Source organism: Athene noctua, chromosome 14, assembly GCF_965140245.1.
Source record: "Athene noctua chromosome 14, bAthNoc1.hap1.1, whole genome shotgun sequence".
Taxonomy (NCBI): Eukaryota; Metazoa; Chordata; class Aves; order Strigiformes; family Strigidae; genus Athene; species Athene noctua.
Window position 1 is genome coordinate 2937624 of NC_134050.1, and position 18924 is coordinate 2956547.

Below are 18924 nucleotides of genomic sequence, written 5' to 3' on the forward strand. Positions count from 1 at the left end.
CCAGCATAGAACAAATAACGGAATGCCGACTGATCTGATTTTACCATGCTTAGAGTCAGAATTACACCCCTCATTTTCTGCTAGTGCACGATACCTCTATATGATTTTTTTTTTTTTTTTTTTCTATTTGTTATCATCAGTTCCTAAGCACCACCCAGCACCACAGTCAGGTGGTTCTTTTGAACACTATCAAAAAGCTGGAATGAGGCAAAGTTTTGAGGCAGAACTTTTGGGGGGAGTTTTAAAATTACTGAACCCTTTTCAACACCTTACAGGAATCCTTTACTGAAGTAGACTTAAATTTTAGGGGAAAAGGGTTTTTTTAATTAAAGGAAGAGAGAAAGAAAACTAGATTAGTAATACTTTTAAGTAGCTTTTACTTCAAGCATAATGCAGACAGCGATGCTCATAGTACACACTATTGTCACACTCTCAAACCCTGACTGGCACAATAAAAACTGAAGACCACCCAGGGTTTTCATGAGCAAATTGCAGCTACCAATGCTGCTTCATAGAAGAGACTCCCTCTCACACAACTAGGCTGTGAGGGGTTGAATCACATAACTAAAAACGATAGATTGCCCTTAAAAGATGAATTTCAAAATATGTCCAGAATTCATTTGGAACATATGGAGAGCTCTTTGGTCTAGAAATTCAGTCGTGAAAAAATAAAAAATAGGATTTTTTTAAAGATTTCTAGAATTATGCAGCAGTATTGGGGGTCTAAAAACCATGATGTTTGTAGAAAGACATAACTTTGACTATATGCGAAAAAAAAGAAGTATTGGAGAGATACACAGAAGGTTAAAAATTGAAATGAAAGTGCCATGTTTAGACCTGAACACCTGCAAACACCTGTACAGATCTAGAGCGGTGATCAGCATAATAACAAGTCCCCCAACTCTCAAGATTTCCAGCACGCTTTCCATTGCATGGAATCTTATTATGAGGTTAAACCTCATCATTTTTGAGGAGAAAAAACCTGTCACATTTTATATACAGGAACCGAGCAGTAGCATAAAAATGTAATCAGAAGCTTTAATGCTATTAAGTATTGCTCCAATTCATTAATTCATTATCTGCCCAGTAATTAGTGTTATTAGCCCTATTTTGCAAGCTTTTGCAGCGTTATCCAAATGAAAATCCACAGCCGGCCTCTCAGTTGCCGTAATTGAGAACGGCACGCTGCTGAACTCAACGGATGAATGCATTACACTTGCTTGAACGGATTCTTAGAAACTAATTGCCATAAAGGTCTTTTACGTGCAACAAATTTTTCCATATATTATATGTAATTCAAAACTCTGAATCACCGTGAGTAAAAGGTTACACCAGAAATACTTCGATACTTAGGCAAGAAAATAGAGAATCCAGCTGTGAACTGACTCAACAGTTTTCATCCTTTTCCTCAGAAATTTACAGTTCAAAGAGTTTGAAATTCTAAACAAATACCTACCTATAAAATAGAGGACATCTGAGATGCTACAAAAGCCATCAGGGAGAAAAAAAAAAAAAGAAAAGAAAAGTGGAAGGTAATTCCAAAGCCTGACTCATAGTTTTTGAATGCCTGGGGTTAGCAATACTCATGCTGTGGTTGCGGAGTCATTTAAACCCAGAATAAATCCATGCTTCCTCCAACATGAGCGCTCCTGCCCTCCCCCTCCCCGCGCTGCTCCTACAGCAGCTGTGCTGTCAGCCGAAGCAGGGAACACATCCAGTTGAAGAGTAAAACAAAACAAACCCCCCCAAGCAGAGAGTTCAGCTGGGCGCAGTCCCCAGGAGCAGTCCTGCCAGCGGCGGGGCCAGCCCCGGTACGGGCCAGGGGCCGGGAGGGCGATGACCCGCAGGAGCAGAGTGGATCTGTGGGATTTTAGGAGCCCTGCAACCTCAGCTCAAGGATACCAGAATGATTATGTGCTTTGGTCACCCCGAGCTAGGCCAGAACGCGAGCTGAAAAGATCTCTGTGGGTTCTCTGAACTCCCCGGTGTGCCAAGGTACCGCTGCAGCGCAAGGCTTTGTTTGAAGCTCTCCTAAACCCAGAGCCGTGTTATGGGGACGGTTCTGCAGCCGCTGGCTCTGGACTGATTGTTTCAGCACAGGAGGCAGCTTGCATTGCACAGGCAGCAGTGGGAAGCTGTCAGACTACATCTGGTTTTCACAAGCGATAGCAGCTCCTCATTGCATAAGAGTCGAGTTGTTCTTGGGCTAAGCTCTGCCATTTTAAACAACAGCTCAGCATTGCTCACACTGCGGCCGCACTAATTAACATTCACTGAACAATACGAACTTCCTGTAAAGATCAGTCAAATCTCAGTGCAAGTCTCGAAGTTAAGGATTTTATTTCCAAGAGAAGATTATATATCAACAGTTACTTTTGTCTGTTTCCATCCCCTCTGGCAAATCTCTAGTTACCTTACAAGTTGCGCTTTGGCACACACCTTCAAGGCTCCTCTTTCCGCAGAGTCCCCAGCTAAAGGTGGGCTGATCAAAGCCACTGCTCCTTTGGTTTCGGGCAGGAAATCTGACTTTCCGCATCCCACGCTACAGCACACCTTGTGTTGTACCTCGCACAAGTACCAACGAATACGCTTCTGCTACGTACTTTTATCCATAATTTGCGAAACACCAGAACCTCTGAAATATTTACAGAATGAGGGTTTGTTTGTTTGTGAAGTATATAAAAGTGTTTGCGTGTCGGGGGAGGAAGAAAGAAATAGAAAAGATACAACATTCCTTAGAAGTCCCCAAGCCAACGCAACAGAGCAACTAACATTAAAGGAGCTTTTCCTTGAAAACTGAGAAGGTGAACAGACCTACAAGTGGAAATTCTGTTGAAAATGGAAACAGCATCCACACAGAAGGTATATCTAAGGGCTGTATTAGTCAAACCTTCACCTTCTTTATCTGAGTAACAATCTGCTGATATTATGGAGGAAACTACATCTATTGCACGTTAGCACATGAAAAGACCGTACTGCTGCCTTTTTTTAGAAGCAATTTGATTTATATTTTTAATAGGATGAAACTTAGATCATTCTTCATGGAAATCTCTTGTAATCATTAATCTAACTCTACAGATCAATAAAGCTAGGGCTGAGTATTTTCAAGGATCATTACCCTGTAACACCATCTAAACTTAAGGCTCATTTGTGCCCTTTGAATGCAACGGGAACTTTGACCTTCGGTGGAAGCAAAAGCAGCTACATCAAGGTCTAAGTGAAGCAGCAGGTAGGAGAGGACATCAACCTCAGGACTGTGTGCCCACAAACCCCATACTCTGGGAGGACCTGCCCACCACATGCGTTGGCTACCTGCTCCACAAGGGAAGAGGCAACAGGATTGCAGCCTGAAAGACCAGGCAGATGAAAAACGCTCGCAGGCTACAGCATCAGAAGTCCCAAAGAAAATGTTAGAAATCTGTCACGTCACCTTCTCTGTGGGACACCACGAAGCCCGTAGCCGCTGTTGCTTTGTTAGGTGTGCGGGAGGAAAGGAAGGTGGCTCCTTCAGCCCTGCTGCTACCTCATTTTTAAGTGTCTGAGACAGGAGAACGTGTTTTTATTTACCGACACCAGTGTTTGCAGACCAGAGGAGGTGCATACACAGTGAAATAGATTATTTAGTGCTCAGGGTCATTTTCCTCTAGCACAGCTCCAGAGAAGAGCAAAACCAAGGCTCCCATACACACAGACCCACCCAGGATTTCCCTTTAGGGCAAACAGATCCTGGTTGATTCCCACTCTGCAAGACTGCTGTGAGGCTTCCTCCAGTCAACACAGCTCAAGGGTCTTCCATGTGTGCACATCAACCAACGACCGAGTCACGAACATGAATGGGTGCCTCCATATCACCAATTTAGTGGAGGACAGCATTTGTATGTACAGTTAATTCCTGTGTTATCCACCTTGCATAAATACTAGTTTATTCCAGGAGCCCACTAGGGAACGTGCCAAGGATCCAGATTGCATTAAATCAAGCACGGGCCATGGAAACAAGCACATTTGGCTCCAACTCAATGGAGGTTGTACAACACTGCAGAAGATTTGCACATCCAGTAATCTACAGATAAAAAAAAAAAAAACCAAAAACCACAGATATGCCATAATCCTTCATTTCTTAATTATTGGTTGGATTTTCTACCCTTTGTATGACAGAGTAACACATAATTTCTGTATAACAGAAATAAAGTTCCAGTTGTACTGCAGAAATTCCTTTGAAAATGAGCTCTTGAAACTTTCTGTAATGATATTATATTTTATCTATGGTAATAGTTTATGTTACAGTACATTTACTTATGCTCTTCCAACCATTCAGAAAGTGTCCTTAAAGGACTATCTAGATAAGACTGAAGTATTCAGGTGGCACATAACTAAGTACTTTCCCCCCTACATTTCCATGCAATAGAAATTTCTTTGATAGATGACTGAAAATATCCAATAATACTTCTACAGAAGTAAATTCTTAAACTTTTTAAGAACAGTCACATTTGTCACTGTCAAAGAACATGACACTTATCTCTACCCTGCTTAGTAAACGTATCAAACTGATGTGCAACATGAAATCTTTCAGACTCAGGGTACTAATCCTGATGTCTGGAACAGTTAACCGCCTGGAGAAAATGTAAATTTCCTCACAGCACATTAAAATAAATCAATTCTTGAGAAAAAAAAAAATAAGAAATTATCAGCAATCATGCAAAGTTACCGGCTGATGCTCAAAACAGGTTAATCCCTGCTGAAAATGTATTTTTCAGCCTTTAAGGGAACAGGTTTATGCTACATGCCCACTTTTTTCTCCCTGTCCGTACTAAGATTCCCATGTTCATGCAGTGGGAAAGCATTGCTCGTTACACTGAATCTAAGGAAGGTCGGGAGAAACACTTTGAAAAACAAATTTTGAGAGTTTCTTCTAAGTGATGCCTATAAAGTATATTAGCTATCGTACCTAAAGTGGCCAAATTCTTTTTTAGTGTTTTTAAAATACAAAGTTAACATTATACTCCACAAAGGTTTGTTTCCGAAGGCATTATTATATGGTGAGACAGGACAAGTGACCAAAACCTTTGCCTATTCATTAGAGAAATCCGCTGAAATGTGCTTTGGAAGTTAATTTAACGATTGGATGTGAAGTGCTCAGGAAAGAACCACCAATGCCTCCATCTCTTATTTACAGTGGTCATTAGCACCATCTCTGCCTCTTTCCTGTTTGAACCATCTGTTCATTTCCCCAGGAAAAAAAAAAAAAAAAAAAAAAAAAAGAAGAAAGAGGGGGGTGGGATAAACATAAGTGGAAAATGTGGGAAGTTGGCAGCGTGCTGCATCACTGTTTGCCCATATGCTAACTCATTATATTAACATTCATATTTCAGGGCAAGAACAATTAGCTCTGAGTTTCCTCTCCCTCCTGCTGAATATTGAAGCTTCTTCTATTCCCTGGTATATTTAAAGGGATAGGAAAAAAATCCTGCACAAGTAGGTAAACGGGGGAACAGTGTGTTTTGTATTGCACCAACTTGTGATCTTGTGCTAGCGCTGAGCCGGTAGAGAGGATTCATAAAGGAAATTCCTCTTAATACCGAGTTAACGTTTGGGAATAAAGTGATACTGTGAAATCCAACTCCCTCTCACTTGTCATGAAAGCATCCCCGATAAAGTAATGCGGGGGAGTGTATTACCCTGTCTTAACCCACACAGTCACACACACACACGCCAGAAGGGATGCGGAGATGACAGGCAGAGACGCCTTATAGTTTCAGAGACACTTGTCCTGACCATTGCCGTTAGGATGGGATGTAGGGGATGGCCAACTTACCCCGGTAACTGTTTCCAGGCTTGTAAAATTCTGGATCGCCCTCCACCCTCAGGCTGAATTCATTGTACCCTTCCCTCCGGGTGCCTTGCGCTCGCAGGATCCGACTGCAATATCCCTCGGATTTCGCGGCTTTCTCCAAGGTTTCGTCCGAAAAACCCTTCGCCACCAAGGGGAAAGTCAACGCCAGAAGCCGCAGGGCTAGCGGCTGCAGATGCGCTCCCATCCTCGGGCTCCGCGCAACTTTTTCTGGTCGGGGCGGCGGCGGTGCCCGGGAGCCCGGCGGCGAGGGGTGCCGGGGGGGTCGGTGCGGGCAGGGCAGGGCACGGAGGGCTCGGTCCGGTCAGCCCCGGCCGGCGGCGGCCCCCAGCATGAGGCTGCCAGGGCGGAGGGACCGGCTCGGCGGCTGCCGGGGAGAGGGAGGGGAAAAGCAGGGAGGGGGCAGAGAGGGAGGGGAGGGGAGAGAGGCAGGCAGGCAGGGAGGGAGGGATGGAGGGAGGGAAGTCTGATCTTGCCCAGATCCCGAAGCGAAGTGCTGTTTTGTTTCAGCGCGAGTGATTAGCAGCTCCGCGGTGTTTGCTCAGCCGAGCCGCCTCCGCGGGGGGGGGGAGAGGGGCCGCTGGCTCCCAGCCACCCGGGCTGAGCCCCCAGACCTGAAATTCATCACCCGCATTCCTGCCAAAGTCTATAGTTACTGTAGGGATAACAAGGCTCAAAGAATTTCCCGACACCCCTCCACACACACACACATACACCCCCCAACGCCCACCCCCCCGTCTTTCTCCAAACCAGCAGACACGGTAAACACCATCAACTCAGCACAGCGGGACCGAGAGACCCCCCCGCTCCCCTCGCCCTTGCCAGGCAAGGAGCATCGGCTGCAGCTTCTCGGGTGTAACATCTCGAGTACCACAGAGCAGAGAGATGCCGAGAGCTGGATGTGCCAGAAACGCGCGATTCCTGTCTACAACAGCCTGCAACTGCGCCCAGGGGAGATGCAGGCTGTGTCAGGCTCCCCGCCAGCACAGCCCGTGTACACGACAGCCACCGACACACTTAGTCACCCAGCGAGCACGGGAGGTCTGCTCCGGCACCCAGAAAAATCCGAGCAGATGCAGACAGGAGGAAGCGGGTCTCGTTATTTCTCCTCTCTTTACGCGGCACGCTGAGGCGCAGTGACACCAAATGACTTCTCTAAATCCACAAAAGAAGATTACAGCAGTGAAAGAAAGTGAACCCAAGACCCCTGGGGTGCTTAAACCCAGTGTTTCGATCCCCAGAGCTGCTCTTCTCTCCCGCCCTCCGCTGCTTTGTAAGCGGGGCGGGAGGTCAGACGGGTAGGTCCTCGGCCAGGACCTGGGTGCTTTCAGGATGCCAGATGTACAAGAGGGCACAAACCCCTTTTCTAACCACTTTCTCTGGGACAAGACTGTAGCAGATTGATGAATACAACAGCCTTGATGCACAGCTTCTTCCAAGGAAGTATGGGAAGATAGCAAGCAGCTTGAAAATCTTCTGGTACCTACTACGGCGTTTGCAAAGCAGATTTGGGGGTTTCAAATTTACCTTTGGAAGCGGTTTAGCAACAACCTAGTGTTGTGTGCCAGAGAAAGGTGTTGCTTCAAGGTCTCTGTGAGGATGCCGAACCTTTTACTTTCTGCAAGGTTACTTGCCAAGAGCTGCGCTACTCTAAGCTTGCCTGTATTTCAGTCTCCGTGTTACATGTTTATAAAGAACATAAATCAGCACAGCCTCAAAATACACGTTCAGTAAAGACGTTCACAGTTGGATGAAATTTTAGCTTTCACTGCAAACATGGAGTTATTGACAGACAGTGTCCATCCGTATGCTTGTGAAGAGGTGGCAGTCAAAGCTTTTGTAACCACGCTGGATGGTAGCATCCAATGCCTGCTTGGGCACCTGCAACATCAGCCGTGGTACCAGCTACACCGCTTCTGCCAGAGCACCTGGGGAGCCAGGCTGACTGTACAGACTTCCACTGCTGAGAAAAGGGGTTGACTACAGGAGGATAAATGGTCTTTCTGGCACGGGTTGCTTTTTCTGCTGCTCTCATCCTGCTGAATGAGGCAGAAAGAACAATCCTGATTTACCAGTGTAATCTGACAGGTCATCTGCCTCCCCTCAATCCACTCCCTTCGCCATTCCCCTCGCATCCAACTTGTCAGTACAAGGGCAACTCGACCCATTGTCTTTAGGGCAACAGTATTCAGTCCGCTTTTGCGACTGAAGCTTTGAGTTGGCTTGGTTAGACAGGATAGTTGGTTGCACGCTTCTGAAGACCCATGTTCATCTGGGTGATTAAGTGACTACAGTTCGGCGATGGCACAGACTCTTGGGTATCATTTGACCACTATGTTCACCTCCTCCATTTTACCCAGGTTCTTCAGTCAATTTTATCAGTGAAGAAAAGCCAACCAATGCACAACTGAAAATGACAACTGTAGCCATACTGGTGTAAGATGCCTGTGAATTTGCTTCATCCTCCATACTTGACTTAGTTTCTTTTGCTGAGACTGACTGAAAGGCAATTACCTGACTGAAGAATTCACAGCGGGAACCGCACATGCTTCTGCACAACCCACCTTTGTTCCGCGTTCTAACTCAATGCTCCTCCGAGGATTTCATTTCAAGTCCTCTTCACAATTTTTGGGGTTTTATATGGCAACAAATTAATTAAAAGTTAACTAATTCATCAGCACCTATTAACTCTTTATATTTACAACAGATTCTCTATAGCTCTTTTTTGTCCTTGAATTGGCCTGGCCTGCTACTTCTCGTTTCTTTTTTGTTTAAAAGCTAAAGTGTTGGAAAGTTTCCTAGAAAGGTATAATACAATGTGTCTTGTTAAAAGTGAATGCTTCAACTCAGCAACTGATACAGATAAATTAACTTGCACTGCCTACAGCCATGAAATGAGTAATTTGTTGTAGAGACAGTTTAGAATATGGGCAATGTCATTAAGCATGGGCATCCTCAGGGTTTTCTATTTGTTCTACTAATTAGTGTGTGTTTGCCTAAAGCATCCAGCATGATGTATCAGTCAAAGACGCATGCAAACTGATGAATCCAACCATCCATGGCAAATTTAACAGAGAAAGCTTCGTATCTTAGAGACTGCAGCGCTGCTTTTCTTTGTGTACTTTCTGGGATGAATAAAGTTGCTGTCCATGACTATTAGGCATAACAATCATTACTGGGGTAATATTGCATTTGATGGAGCTGTAATGGTTGGAGGAAACTCTCTTCCCTCCCCCTCGCCCCCACAAAGTGGGCTTTCCTAACAAACAAAAGCATTTCACAAGATCTACAGTCTTTCTCACTTTTTGCTTTTCCAGTAAGGAGCTCACTTTTAAACGGCATTCTGCAGTGGTTAGTGCAGTCTTCTAAAATATCCCTGCATTGACTGGAAGATATTGTAGGTGGCAGTTTAAAGTTTTTCTTTCCTTCTGCTTCTATGATTTCAAATAGCTACTCGAAGTCTTGGGAATTATCTACAGGGTGATGTGTGCAATGCAATGCAATGCTTGGCTATGCAACTCCTGATTTTTAAGGCCCCTAGACCTCAAAGTAAACCAGTGTCTTAGGTAAGTGTCTACAGATTACAAGGTTATTAGAGCCCTTAGGAGAGTCAGTTCACAAAGCAGAGGCCAACAAAACTAGTCAATAAGAAACATGAAGATGACAGGTGCCCTAAATCTCATGGCCATCAAGTGCTTGATAACTTTACCGGGCTGTAGGATTCACCTTGCCAAACCCAGGAGCTGGAAGCCTAAGCCCAGCTTTAAAATACTATATAAAATAACAACAACAGGGAAATAAATCTCTTTCAAAATATGACTGGCAAGAATGATGCCCACTCTTTTACACAAGAGCTGGTGATTAAAGTATTCATTTAGGATGTCAGAGAGACGTGGGTTTCATTTCCTTGCTTTGTCTGTCAGTGGTTAAATCCTCATCTCCCACTTCTCAGGAAGCTTCTAACCATGAAGCTCTAAGTCTTCTGGAAGCACCTTCAGTCCCTCATGGAAATGTAGGACTTCTAAAATTGAGCTGAAGCTCAAATGAGTAGCCGTAGAGAAAGGAAAATGAGGGTGTTCTATCTAATTAGGATGCATTTTCTGGAGACTGAGATCTACGGTGCCTTTTCTTCCTCAGAAGACATTAATTGTGCCGGGATCAATAGCTCTTCGGGGTTCAGGTGATGACCTAACGCTAGAAGTTTACAGTAAGTGCATTCTGAATACCACTACCAAATTAAGAGATGTAGGTTGAGGCAAGTCCCCAAAAGATCTGAGTATTTAGTTGCTCATCACCACCAAGACAGAGGATACTGCTGTTTGGGCCAAGGAAGACTGTCAAATAACACTGCAAACTAATCTGCAATAAAACCTTTGGTGACTGGGAGGGTAAGCAGCGAATTTTCAAATCCCATTTTTTATCCCATTTTTTCAACCTCTATGTCTTACTATAGATCTAGCTATTAGTCTGATTTGCACTTCTTAACTCCTTTCCCACTCCCCCAGCAGTCGTTTTTTCTTAAACAAGACAGAAACTTCCTGTACTGATTTAGATAGAATAATAACCCTATCACTACTAAAATTCCCCTCTATCTACAGTAAGAAGGTGGCTTTTCTAACACAGATTAGTCCATGATGTCTTTCAAGCCTGTTTAGAAAAAGAACTGGAGATATCTGTTGTCCTATTAGACAAAGGAAAGGGCTTGGGAGCCACTGAAGATGATTTCTTATGGCTCTGTAGCACTGTTCTTAACTTCCTTTCTCTTAGGAATCTAAGTAGCGAAGAGTAATGACAGTAAATGTTTGCAGAGGTCTGTTCACCATTTATACGACTTGTCAGTCAACACAATGCATCTCCAGTATTAAACTTCCCAGTAGCTCAATTACTTTTGCCTGTTCGGTCATGCACGTCTTTGGCATATTTTTACACTGACAATACAGAGAGTTTTCATTTCTAATATATTATAGAAATATTCGGTTCCTGACATGATGAGAATAGCATCATACGTATTATTAGAGAAACACTGCAATGCTGAGAGAAACAGAGGGAGAAAGAGGAGCTCTGTTAAGGTTCCTTTTGGGCTTAACTGGGGGAAAAACTGAATGAAGCTGAAAAACCATGGGACAAGATGTATGTTTGAAACAGCACAGAGGCTGCAAAAGATTTAGAAGAGTTTTGCCAGCACCCTGGGTAACACAGGCAAAACAGGATTTAAACTAAGGCTCCTCCTGAATGGATCTTTTAAGATCAAATGTTGACAGAAATTCATCTTCCACACTCAGCAACCCTCTGCTGCAAAAACAGACTAAGGAAAGACCCGGTCTTCTTGGAATGTTTAAACTCAGGATTCCTTCCAATACCAGTGAGTAAATATGTTCTTAAAAGATCTCTCCCTTTATTCCACACAACAACTCAAGACCCATCGTGCGAATCCCTGAACACTGCAAAGATTAAACAGAACCAGTCAGCTTCTCCAAGCCCAGCACCAGGCTTCACTTACCCCTAAGGAAATCCATTGCCCCACACCTGGAGCACCAGCAGTTTCTAGGTCAGATCTCCTCCAATGACACCCGATTGTTTCCCTCACCAGTCCCTGCCTTTAGGATCATCCCAATTTCCGTAGCAGGGGAGGAAGGAACGTGTTCCCTGGTGCTCCCCTCTAGTGCCTGTGCCAGCCCTTCTGCTGAACCTCACCCAGGTGCCCACCACTGCTGCCCTGCCACAGTCCCACCACCACCATTGTCCACGGTCACCTTGGCTGTAACCATTTACCACAAAGTTCAGCTCTAAAAAAACCCCCAAGCAACCAAAAAACCCCTACCCCAGTAAGTTCATCTATGCTCCTTCCAAACTAAACCACACCACCATAAGTCCGCAACAGTTTGTATTAATTTAAAAGCTTAATTCCAACCCAAATTTCAGCATCTTGGTAATTTATTCAATCACCTCTCACTTATTTTACTGGTTCTCTTGCATCAGCTTTGACCTCGCTGCCTCTAACTTGACCAAATCTGGCTACAATACTAATGAACAATAACCAAACTGATTTTAGCTTTTCAGCATCTTTGCTAATTAGAGTTAGCTTTTCAGCATTTTCTTATCACAGTATCTTAGTTCTTGAATGACTCAACACCTGTAAATTGGTTGTTGCTTTGACCTGCTCACCCTGCACTTTTATTCCTTTAAGACACGTGTTACGTGATAAAGCTCCTGGTTTTTTCAGTATCTGAACTCTGAAAGTTTTAAGGAGCTTTCAGAATGGCCAGGATAAAAAGTCAAGGCAAACATTAATTCAATTTTTCCATACAGAAGAGCTCCTTTTTTTACTGGACATTTTCCCAGGAAGACTATAAAAGACAACTTATCAAGTAAAAAAAAAAAATAAATATTGGTTTATATCTGGACACATCATTTATAAAAACATTCACCAAGCTCTATAAATGCCTATTAATTATTCAATCAATCCATCCTCTTTTTTAAAAAGCATTTTTATAGCAATATAGTAATTAAAATCTCAACCAACTCTGATAAGAATAGGACTTAATTACATAAATACATGCCCAGATTACAGTAGCAATTAAATCGTAAATGTGGAAAGAAAACGCTCCTTGTGAAGTAACACATCCTACCAACACAAAAGACCCAAACCCCAGAATTACTTCATTTTTAAAGACAGAAGTCGACCCCCTAAACCAACAAAAAACCCCAACCAAACAGACAGGGGAAGGATGAAAAATTCTTTAGGATTTCTGGCACTGACCATGAAATCAAGCCAGAAGAAAGCATAAATAGAAGGTGATACCAACTCACCGACACATTTGTAAACTGGAACTATAATTCAAGCACGCTGTTTGCAGGACAGAACCATCTTCCAAAGCAAGCTTTTTACAACAGTGCATTATGAATTTATTTTGTCCATGTTCTCCTGTTGGATTCAGTAGCCCTTCTCCCTTTTAAAGAAAAGACTTACTGTAATATGTTGGACCGATACATCTTTTTTTTTTCCTCATAAATCACTGGATGGCAAGTTTATTTGATCCTCGGATGTCGACTGCAGAACTTCTGTAGCTTATAGACTTGACACTTCCAATATAGACCCATTATCCCTGGGAATCTAAATCAGCTACTTCCATCTTCAACCCAATGCAAATTAAATATTTGGAAGGACAATGAATTCTAAGGGGAGGGTGTGCAGTGATGTTTGTGTGTTTCATCTGACATCAGCTGCACACTTCTGAGGAGAGCTTGGCCAGGTTGAGAGTGCAGGACTAAGAGACTTGCTTTTCAGAATTCATTCTGTCACTGAGGAGTTGGGCACAACCTGAGCTCACGTGTTTCTGTAGCTCAGTTCCCAATTAGACACGGGAGCATAATATCTTTGTAAAGCGCCGAGATCTACAGATAAAACACATAACCTAAGAACAGCTAATACCTATGTATTATTACTGCATGCAATCGTTAAAACCCTACAAGTATCCGAACATGGTTTCAAAGCAGGTTTTGAGCACTGAAAGATTTTTAGAAACTTCTTCTTTCAGTGTATTTGTGCAACTCAGAGGGATGCCAAGTGTTGCTAGGGGCACGGATGAAGAACAGAGAGTCACTATCCACAGAATCTCCGCAGAAGAATTCTGCATTTGGAGATGTCAGAAAAACAAACTCACAATAGTTCTCCAACAAAGTTTCTTAAATCTCAGATTCCCAGTCCAAATATTAAAGGAGCTTTGGGAAATCTTTCAAAGATTTACAGACCCATTTCTTTTTCATATCAAAGGAAGTTTTGTGGCTGCAGTTATAAAGGAATCTAAGTTCTCTGACAGCAAATGAGTAAAAAAAACCCACATATTGAAAAACTTTCAAATATGTATATTCATATACATTGGGAAAAAAAAAATCACATGTTAAAAGTTAATATTTCTTGCTTAGTAAACAGACAGAAGACTATATAGGCAAAGGTACTATGCTAACAACATACCTCATTGCAAGTTCTGTGGACACATCATCTTACTTTAATTAGCTTCATAGAAGGTTAAAATTGCAAGCTAGTCATGCAAAACAGGATTTGTGAGAGGAGAAAATATCTTTTCCCAAACCAGCTGGTATAGCTGGAAAAAAATGGACAAGCTTTTAAAACACACCAGCCCTCCCGCAAGTAGGAAAAACAGCGCTATTTTACAAAGTTAAATGCACCTTCACAACAATTTCTCCGAGTTTAGTTAGCTACACATTCATTAGACTCTCTCTGTGAAGAAAGGTAATTGGTGCCTGTGAAGTAAAGGGAATGTTAAAGGGAAGGAAGGAGACAGGTGTCAGAAAGAGAGGTGGAGAGCGGTAAGTAGGTGAAAGAGAGAGTTATTTTATAGCCTACAGAATAAACAGAAGTTAGCGTTGGAGAGGGACACCAGAGTGTGCCATAAACCACAATCTCTACCGCGATCCTGGGTTTTGGTGTCCCGTATTGCTCTACGTTTCAGTTTGCAGGCTCAACTTGGGAAAGTGTTTTGCAAGTTTACCTCGATGAGAACAGAGACATTGGAGACAGAGACAGTTTTCTGGGAAATATTTGGAAATGGCAGCTGGGTGTTTTGTGCTTTATAGATCTCCCCAGAGAGGTTCATCTGGTGAACTGGGAGTGAATGCCTGAAATGCCGGGGTTTCAACCCCCAGCCCACATGAAGGTTGACATGTGTTTGGTTCCCCCAGCCCTTCCCAAAGGGGGGTGAGTTTCCCTTCAGGCTTCCCCCCAGGGTGGGGCGGCCTGGCAGACAGAGCCATTGGGTAAAGGAGCCCCAGGGGTCCCACACGGAGTAACCCAAGGTCAGGTGTCCCCCGTAGGGAGAGCAGCTGGGACCCCTTGCGGGAGCAGCGGAGTGTCTGTGTGTGAGGGGGACGCCCTGGGCAGAGTTCCCTGTTGGGGAAGGACCTCCCGCCCCCCTGGGACTGGGCTCCAGGCAGCTCTGGCTTTGGTAAACGCGGGCTCTGTAGGGATTCAGGATGGGGCTTCCTTGGTCTGATGTGTTGGGCTGTTGCCCTGGTTGTCTCCCGTCCCCTCTCTGGGAGACTCTATTTCACCATTTATTCCACCCACTGTTGGTCATGCGGTGTTGTTGTTGGGATTGATGTCAATTATGTATAATCTGACTTGTTTGTACCCCCAGCGCTCACCCATGGACTGACCCTTTTGTACCAAATACAATTTGGTTATTGGTTCATCTTTATGCTGGCTGTGTCCTTTATGCTAGGCCTGATAATTGGCAAAACAATGCCACTTTGAGACGCAATCCATTAGTAACTCCAAGGACAACGCTGGCTGACAATTTGTCAACAGATGAGTCTGGGTTTTTTTTTTTACTATCAGTTTCACAAGTCACATCTTTTGCTTGAGCAGCCAATGAAGTCTGACAACCTCCAGACTTAGTTCTGCACACTGACAGAAATTCACTTGGAATATTTCTAGATAAATCAGAAGAATTATGAAGAGAAATTCCAGGCACTGAAATACGGACACTCCTCTGACCCCATCCTCAAAAAGCCTAGAATCCAATATTATGAAATATATGCCTGTGTCTCTTTTTTTAAATTAAATCACAGGAGCAGTGAAGTGAAATGGATTGTTTGAACTGTTAAGTGTCCTGCCTTCTCCTGTCCAAATGTTATGTAATAAAATATTTGATCAATCCCCTTAAGCTGCGATTTTTTCACCATTACTTTGCTCTGCCAAATAGGAAAATCAAGGGCAGACCACAAGTATCCAAAAATAATGGGTTTATATCAATGCTTTTTCTACACACACAAAAAAGTTTCTGCTTTTTGTAAAATATACTTCTTTTTAAACACCCATTATTCAAATATTGCTAAAAATTACTTGCAGTATTGATGGCAAATTAACAAAGGCCTTTAGATTATGTGTAGCATTTCCGTAGTCACGCAGGGAAAAGAGCCAAAGTTCTTGCCACAACTACAACAAAAGGCAGGCAGTACTAGTGGGTTTTATCTGATTAAATAATCATTTTGTATATATATCATAATCAAAGATGTATCAAGGTACAGAAAAAGATGAATAAATGAAGTTAGTGGAGTTTAAATAATTACAGTAATTATTTACATTCATTAATTCTTAGACAACTGATGGAGTACCATATTAGTCACTCTTGTGATAACACAGCAGCACAAAAAAAAGAAATTTGATTATATACATAGATATATATCAATCATAATACAAAAAAACCTGACACTGTAGATAATATTATTATTTTTGGGATTGTTTCTTTGGGGAAAACATTGAGTAATTCATTATTTTTTCAACTTATATCCTCACGACACAGAGCTAAACTGTCGTTCTCCCTCCTAACAAATATATTTATTTTTTTTTTCAGTCCAGAATAACTATCTATAATAAAGCCTTTGATTTATAATAATCCATGAAATAAAGATATGTGCCCCGGCATTTCAGCGTGACAGGAAGACAATGCTATACAAGGGTTTGTGGTTTGGGGGCGTGGGAGCCCGAGGGTGGTGGTTGTTTTTAAATGGGGATGTCATGTAATTCCACTACTGTCAGTTAGAGGTACCAGTACTTGGTACATAATAGAAATGCAAATATCAACTTGTCAGTGACTCTAAAGCTTCCTCTTTTCCTAAGGAAAAAAAAAAAAAAAAAAAATATACACACACACAGGTAGCTAAGTGACCCTGCTATGCTACTCTAGCTACTACACAGTCTTAGGAATAGTCTATAAAATAGAAATACTATTATAGCACTATAAAATATCACCATAAAATTTAAACCAAATAGTACTTTTAAATTTTTTTCTTCAATTCCTAAAGATGACTTTCATAGACTGGGAATTTCTTGTAATCATAACAAAATCTGTAATACAGGCATATCTGTAACATCTAGTTTCAATGAAAATCTCGCTGGTCCACAACAGGACTTCTGGGAGACTTGGATTTGCGCCGTCACAATTGTCTTCCTAGATACCTTGCTTGGTTGAGCTTTTTAAAGTCCCATAACAGGCCCAGATATTGCATCAGCCTTGTCAAGGCTGAAGAGATCCTCACAAAGATCTTAGTCTCTGCACCTAGACCTGAGCACAGCTAGAGTCTGGAAATGAGATATTTCTTCTTCCCAGTTGCCTTTGGGATCTGAGCTAGCAGACTTTCACACACCTTGTGTTCTCAATAACCCCAAATGCAACCGGGATCATTATTGTCTTTTAAGATATTTTTAGAGCACTAGAAAACTTGAAAATTGTGTAAAAACCCCCAAAACATAAGAAAGGAACCAAAAAATGCTGTAATGAAGATGCATGCGATAAAGAATATGAGTCTGAGATTAAACAGAGAAAGACTTGGAGAAAGAACTCCCGAAATGGTAGTTCTAGGTGCTGCAAGTAAGAACGATGGAATGTGCTCTAGAGATTATAGTGATCTCAAAAGACTAGTAGTGTAGAAAGGAGGTTTGTGATGATTTTCATAAACCCCAAATATAAAAAGCACATGAGATGAAGCCTTAATGACCGCAATGCATAAACTGGATAAAGCATGGAAACACAAAGGTATCTGGACACAGTAATGTACCCTTGGAAAAGTTCCAGTTCCCACAAGCAAACTCAAAACATGACTGATTAAGCTTTTAAATTGGCTACGCACTCAAGAGCTTCAGGAATACTTGAGGAAATCACTCTTCATTTCTTTGACAAAAAATAATTAACGCCACAAACTGTGAATAATGCAAAGCCATAAACCTGATGAGCTGTGCCGGGAGAAGGACATATAACTAGAGAGAATTACTTGATCATTAAGTTCAGTCCCCTCTAATTTTAGGTAAAAAGGCAATGATGCTTTTAGTACCAAACAGCTCAAAAAGTTCTATTTCATCACTTAGACAAACATTAAAAGCCAAAAAACATTCTCCAGTATTTTGGGACAAACTTTAAAATGAGAGCATCCTGCAGTTCCTGTCGATCTGACTCGGAGCGTATTTCTTTCTGATCAGAAATTTTCCAATTTCAATCATAACACTGAGACAAACGTAATAAATTTGAGAAGCTTTCGGTTAAGATGAACGTGCCGTTTGAAATCATTGTAGCACAAATAAGCAAGGCATATGGGGGAAGAAGGATCAGAAGTCGATTCGGTTTACTGACCTGGTTGCTGTCAGGTCGTGGATACTCTGTGAAAGTGCATTTGCAGTACAAAGGAGAGTTCATATCGCCTTGTGACATTTTTGAAATAAAACATTAGAAAGAATAGAAAACAGACCTGAAAGGGTCTTCAAAACATACCAAAGCAGGATTATAATTTTTAAAACTATTCCTGAACAATTCATATCCTTATATGCAGGAAAGTGTCTGCTACTTTGAAAAGAGTTAAATTTTTGTCCTGCGTTCATCATACCCATCTTATCCTCCTTCAGAAGTATGCAGCCTTGCTGGTCACTCCCCATCTTTTAGTTGTACAGCTGATTCTTCCTATCTGTCACATGCTTCATTCATCCTTACACATTTACGTTCTACTTCGTATCACTTCTCCAATTTATTTGGATAACATAAATCTATCGATACAAGTTCTCCTTTTCACTACTACTGCGGTTGCAAACCCTCTTATGCTAACCTCTAAAATGTGTAAGTTTGGTCATTTCAGATGTTACTGTAAAAGTAATTAACGCTTATTCTTGAAGAATGTAATGGTGGCTCACAAGACTTCCAGTTGGTAAAATTTTGTACTGGGACAGAAAACAATGGAAAACATAGATCACAACACAGTAGAGGACTGTAAAATTCAGAAATATTTATGTCAAGGTTATCTTATGTCTACATAAAACAAGAAAAGAAAGCACAGACGACCATACACAGAATTTGTGAGGTAACGGAGTTTACAGTAACATAAAATTCAACGTATGACCTCCTTGTAAAAGCTGCAGCTAGTACTGCCGCTGTTAGACACTTAGAACATGTTCAGTCCTTACAAAGTCTTCAAGAACTGTGAAAATATGATGACCAAAAAGAACGGAAAAGCCACAGTCAATAAAAATCAAAATTGTCCACGTGTAAACATCATTGGCCAGAATTAGT

The 18924-nt window shown here is 42.1% G+C and overlaps 1 protein-coding gene across 1 annotated transcript in view; it reads right to left on the bottom strand.

Annotated features, from left to right (window-relative positions):
- The window catches only part of SPON1 (spondin 1), a 188325-nt gene extending 182117 nt beyond the window's left edge, over positions 1 to 6208 (bottom strand). Inside the window, exon 1 of the mRNA XM_074918292.1 lies at positions 5813 to 6208. Within this exon, the coding sequence (XP_074774393.1) occupies positions 5813 to 6035 (223 nt within the window). The 5' untranslated portion in view covers positions 6036 to 6208. The remainder of the gene's footprint in view (positions 1 to 5812) is intronic.
- Between the last annotated feature and the right edge of the window lie 12716 nt (positions 6209 to 18924).